The 5,000-nt window shown below is 46.5% G+C and overlaps 1 protein-coding gene across 2 annotated transcripts in view; it reads right to left on the bottom strand.

The window, feature by feature from the left end:
• The window catches only part of lama4 (laminin, alpha 4), a 56,581-nt gene that overhangs the window by 3,997 nt on the left and 47,584 nt on the right, over window positions 1-5,000 (bottom strand). For both annotated transcript variants that reach the window (XM_058392285.1, XM_058392284.1), the window contains exons 30-34: window positions 980-1,110; window positions 731-886; window positions 462-636; window positions 190-377; window positions 1-104 (exon numbers count right to left, since the gene is read on the bottom strand). The exon at window positions 1-104 is cut by the window's left edge and continues 95 nt beyond it. In XM_058392285.1, coding sequence (XP_058248268.1) covers window positions 1-104; window positions 190-377; window positions 462-636; window positions 731-886; window positions 980-1,110 — 754 coding nt within the window. The remainder of the gene's footprint in view (window positions 105-189; window positions 378-461; window positions 637-730; window positions 887-979; window positions 1,111-5,000) is intronic.

A 5,000-nucleotide genomic window follows, 5' to 3' on the forward strand; every position in this document is an offset into this window, starting at 1 on the left:
GGAAGAGAGCCATGAAGTCTTCATCATCATCATCACCCTGACCACACACACACACAATCACGCCCTGCTCCGAGTGTGTCCTCACTGACATAGAGAACTCTGACCTGTACACACACACACGTTACATTCATTTATTCCAATTATACCTGGGAGTGTGTGTGTGTGTGTGTGTGTGTGTGTGTGTGTTACCTTTCTCTAATGACCTCAGCAATGCTATCATACTCATGTCGACTGTGGCCACTGAAGTAATGTCCATTTCTCACAGCACCTGGGTGGGGGGAGAGGGAACAAGGTGTGGTCTTCTTCTCTGGACCAACCTGAGGTCCATCCTGCACTCCCAGAATGCTCTGTGGCAAGATAGGGGTCATCCTCCATCTCTGAGGAAACATCAGAAACACGTTCGATGTCTGGAGGAATCATGTGATCCTGAGTTGTGTGTGTGTGTGTGTGTGTGGTTATACCTGGTGTAAGGCCACAGGAGTGTGTGGAGCGGAGTGTGTGTGGTCAGGAGTGTGTCGTGCAGAACGTGTGTGTCGCACAGCAGTGGGCGGTTTCTGTAAAGGACAGTCCTGCAGGGACACGCCCACATTCTTACTGTAACGCTGGAAATCCTCCGCCTCTACATCACGGTCCTGCCTACAGGCAGAGAAACAGAACAGAGAGAGAGACAGGTAATGAGACACAAAGATAGAGGCAGACAGAGAGTGTGTGTGTGTGTGTGTGTGTGTACCTGCTGATATATGCGTAACTGATACAGCCGGTGAAGTTGTTGATGTTGCTGTGAACAGATCCTCCGTAATAGAACTCCTGCAGTCCGTCTGTGTGAGGACCAGAACCCGGGTTCTTCTTCTCCTGTCTGTCTCGGTCATCTACCACCAGCTGGAACCTACACACACACACACACATGTGGAGATGAACAGACATGAGTGAGTAAAGGTGAAGGTGAAATTGCGCCACAGTGTGGTCAGGAAGTTCTTACTTGTTCTTAGTGACTGAGGCGACCAGGAAGTGAGGTCGTCCGTCACTGTAGTGCTTCTTAGATTTCACTTTAGTTCCTCTGGAGTGAAGAACCACTGCTCCGTTCTCCAGAGAGAGAGAGAACTCATCCGTCTGTCAGACAGAGAGAGAGAGATGGTTACAGACAGACAGAGTGAGAGAGAGAACTCATCCGTCTGTCAGACAGAGAGAGAGAGATGGTTACAGACAGAGTGAGAGCGAGAACTCATCCGTCTGTCAGACAGAGACAGAGAGACGATTACAGATAGACAGAGTGATAGAGAGAACTCATCCGTCTGTCAGACAGAGAGAGAGAGACGGTTACAGACAGACAGAGTGAGAGAGAGAACTCATCTGTCTGTCAGACTGAGAGATGGTTACAGATAGACAGAGTGAGAGAGAGAACTCATCCGTCTGTCAGACAGAGAGAGAGAGATGGTTACAGATAGACAGAGTGAGTGAGAGAACTCATCCGTCTGTCAGACAGAGAGAGAGACGGTTACAGATAGACAGAGTGAGAGAGAGAACTCATCCGTCTGTCAGACAGAGACAGAGAGACGATTACAGATAGACAGAGTGAGAGAGAGAACTCATCCGTCTGTCAGACAGAGAGAGAGACGGTTACAGACGGACAGAGTGAGAGAGAGAACTCATCCGTCTGTCAGACTGAGAGAGAGACGGTTACAGACAGACAGAGTGAGAGAGAGAACTCATCTGTCTGTCAGACTGAGAGAGAGACGGTTACAGACAGACAGAGTGAGAGAGAGAACTTATCCGTCTGTCAGACAGAGAGAGAGACAGTTACAGACAGACAGAGTGAGAGAGAGAACTCAAACGTCTGTCAGACAGAGAGAGAGACGGTTACAGACAGACAGAGTGAGAGAGAGAACTCATCCGTCTGTCAGACAGAGAGAGAGACGGTTGCAGACAGACAGACAGAGTGAGAGAGAGAACTCATCCGTCTGTCAGACAGATAGAGAGACGGTTACAGACGGACAGAGTGAGAGAGAGAACTCATCCGTCTGTCAGACAGATAGAGAGACGGTTACAGACAGACAGTGTGGTGTGTGTGTGATTGTGTGTGTGTGTGTGTGTGTGGTGTGTGTGTGACTGTGTGTGTGATTATGTGTGTGATTGTGTGTGTGTGATTGTGTGTGTGTGTGTGTGATTGTGTGTGATTGTGTGTGTGTGTGATTGTGTGTGTGTGTGTGTGTGATTGTGTGTGTGATTGTGTGTGTGTGTGTGTGATTGTGTGTGTGTGTGATTGTGTGTGTGTGATTGTGTGTGTGATTGTGTGTGTGTGTGTGATTGTGTGTGTGTGTGTGATTGTGTGGTGTGTGTGTGACTGTGTGATTGTGTGTGTGTGTGTGACTGTGTGTGTGATTATGTGTGTGATTGTGTGTGTGTGTGATTGTGTGTGTGTGTGATTGTGTGTGTGTGTGTGATTGTGTGTGTGATTGTGTGTGTGTGTGATTGTGTGTGTGTGTGTGACTGTGTGTGTGATTATGTGTGTGATTGTGTGTGTGTGTGATTGTGTGTGTGTGTGATTGTGTGTGTGTGTGTGATTGTGTGTGTGATTGTGTGTGTGTGATTGTGTGTGTGATTGTGTGTGTGTGTGTGTGTGATTGTGTGTGTGTGTGTGATTGTGTGTGTGATTGTGTGTGTGTGATTGTGTGTGTGTGATTGTGTGTGTGTGATTGTGTGTGTGTGTGATTGTGTGTGATTGTGTGTGTGTGTGTGTGTGTGATCGTGTGTGATTGTGTGTGTGTGTGTGAGTGTGTGTGTGTGATTGTGTGTGTGTGTGTGTGTGTGATTGTGTGTGTGTGTGTGATTGTGTGTGTGATTGTGTGTGTGTGATTGTGTGTGTGTGTGTGATTGTGTGTGTGTGTGATTGTGTGTGATTGTGTGTGTGTGTGTGTGTGATTGTGTGTGTGTGTGTGATTGTGTGTGTGTGTGATTGTGTGTGATTGTGTGTGTGTGTGTGATTGTGTGTGTGTGTGTGATTTTGTGTGTGTGTGTGATTGTGTGTGTGTGTGTGTGATTGTGTGTGTGTGACTGTGTGTGTGTGTGATTGTGTGTGTGTGTGTGTGATTGTGTGTGTGTGATTGTGTGTGATTGTGTGTGATTGTGTGTGTGTGTGTGATTGTGTGTGATTGTGTGTGTGTGATTGTGTGTGTGTGTGTGATTGTGTGTGTGTGGGTGATTGTGTGTGTGTGTGTGATTGTGTGTGTGTGTGATTGTGTGTGTGTGTGTGTGATTGTGTGTGATTGTGTGTGTGTGTGATTGTGTGTGATTGTGTGTGTGTGATTGTGTGTGTGCACGCTCTGTGATTGTGTGTGTGTGATTGTGTGTGATTGTGTGTGTGTGATTGTGTGTGTGTGACTGTGTGTGTGTGTGATTGTGTGTGTGTGATTGTGTGTGTGTGTGTGTGTGTGATTGTGTGTGTGTGTGTGTGATTGTGTGTGTGTGGGTGATTGTGTGTGTGTGTGTGATTGTGTGTGTGTGTGATTGTGTGTGTGTGTGTGTGATTGTGTGTGATTGTGTGTGTGTGTGTGTGTGATTGTGTGTGTGTGGGTGATTGTGTGTGTGTGATTGTGTGTGTGTGTGATTGTGTGTGTGTGATTGTGTGTGTGTGGGTGATTGTGTGTGTGTGTGATTGTGTGTGTGTGTGATTGTGTGTGTGTGTGTGATTGTGTGTGTGTGTGATTGTGTGTGTTAGTGACTCTGAGTGTGTGTATGATTGTGTGTGTGTGTGTGTGTGTGTGATTGTGTGTGTGTGTGTGTGATTGTGTGTGTGTGTGTGATTGTGTGTGTGTGATTGTGTGTGTGTGTGATTGTGTGTGTGTGTGTGTGTGTGTGTGTGTGTGTGTGTGATTGTGTGTGTGTGTGTGATTGTGTGTGTGTGATTGTGTGTGTGTGTGATTGTGTGTGTGTGGGTGATTGTGTGTGTGTGATTGTGTGTGTGTGTGTGTGTGTGTGATTGTGTGTGTGTGTGTGATTGTGTGTGTGTGTGTGTGTGTGATTGTGTGTGTGTGATTGTGTGTGTGTGTGTGATTGTGTGTGTGTGTGATTGTGTGTGTGTGTGTGTGTGATTGTGTGTGATTGTGTGTGTGTGTGTGATTGTGTGTGTGTGTGTGTGTGATTGTGTGTGTGTGTGTGATTGTGTGTGTGTGTGTGTGATTGTGTGTGTGTGTGTGTGTGATTGTGTGTGTGTGTGTGTGATTGTGTGTGTGTGTGATTGTGTGTGTGTGTGTGTGATTGTGTGTGTGATTTTGTGTGTGTGTGTGATTGTGTGTGATTGTGTGTGATTGTGTGTGTGTGACTGTGTGTGTGTGTGATTGTGTGTGTGTGATTGTGTGTGTGTGATTGTGTGTGTGTGTGTGTGTGTGATTGTGTGTGATTGTGTGTGTGATTGTGTGTGTGTGTGATTGTGTGATTGTGTGTGTGATTGTGTGTGATTGTGTGTGTGTGTGTGTGATTGTGTGTGTGTGACAGACAGAGAGAGAGACAGTTACAGACAGACAGACAGAGTGAGAGAGAGAACTCATCCGTCTGTCAGACAGATAGAGAGACGGTTACAGACAGACAGTGTGGTGTGTGTGTGATTGTGTGTGTGTGTGTGTGTGTGTGGTGTGTGTGTGACTGTGTGTGTGATTATGTGTGTGATTGTGTGTGTGATTGTGTGTGTGTGATTGTGTGTGTGTGTGATTGTGTGTGTGATTGTGTGTGTGTGTGATTGTGTGTGTGTGTGTGTGTGTGTGTGTGATTGTGTGTGTGATTGTGTGTGTGTGTGTGTGATTGTGTGTGTGTGATTGTGTGGTGTGTGTGTGTGGTGTGTGTGTGACTGTGTGTGATTGTGTGTGTGTGTGTGTGGTGTGTGTGTGACTGTGTGTGTGATTATGTGTGTGATTGTGTGTGTGTGTGATTGTGTGTGTGTGTGATTGTGTGTGTGTGTGTGTGATTGTGTGTGTGATTGTGTGTGTGTGTGTGTGATTGTGTGTGTG

Source organism: Hemibagrus wyckioides, linkage group LG06 (assembly GCF_019097595.1).
Source record: "Hemibagrus wyckioides isolate EC202008001 linkage group LG06, SWU_Hwy_1.0, whole genome shotgun sequence".
Taxonomy (NCBI): domain Eukaryota; kingdom Metazoa; phylum Chordata; class Actinopteri; order Siluriformes; family Bagridae; genus Hemibagrus; species Hemibagrus wyckioides.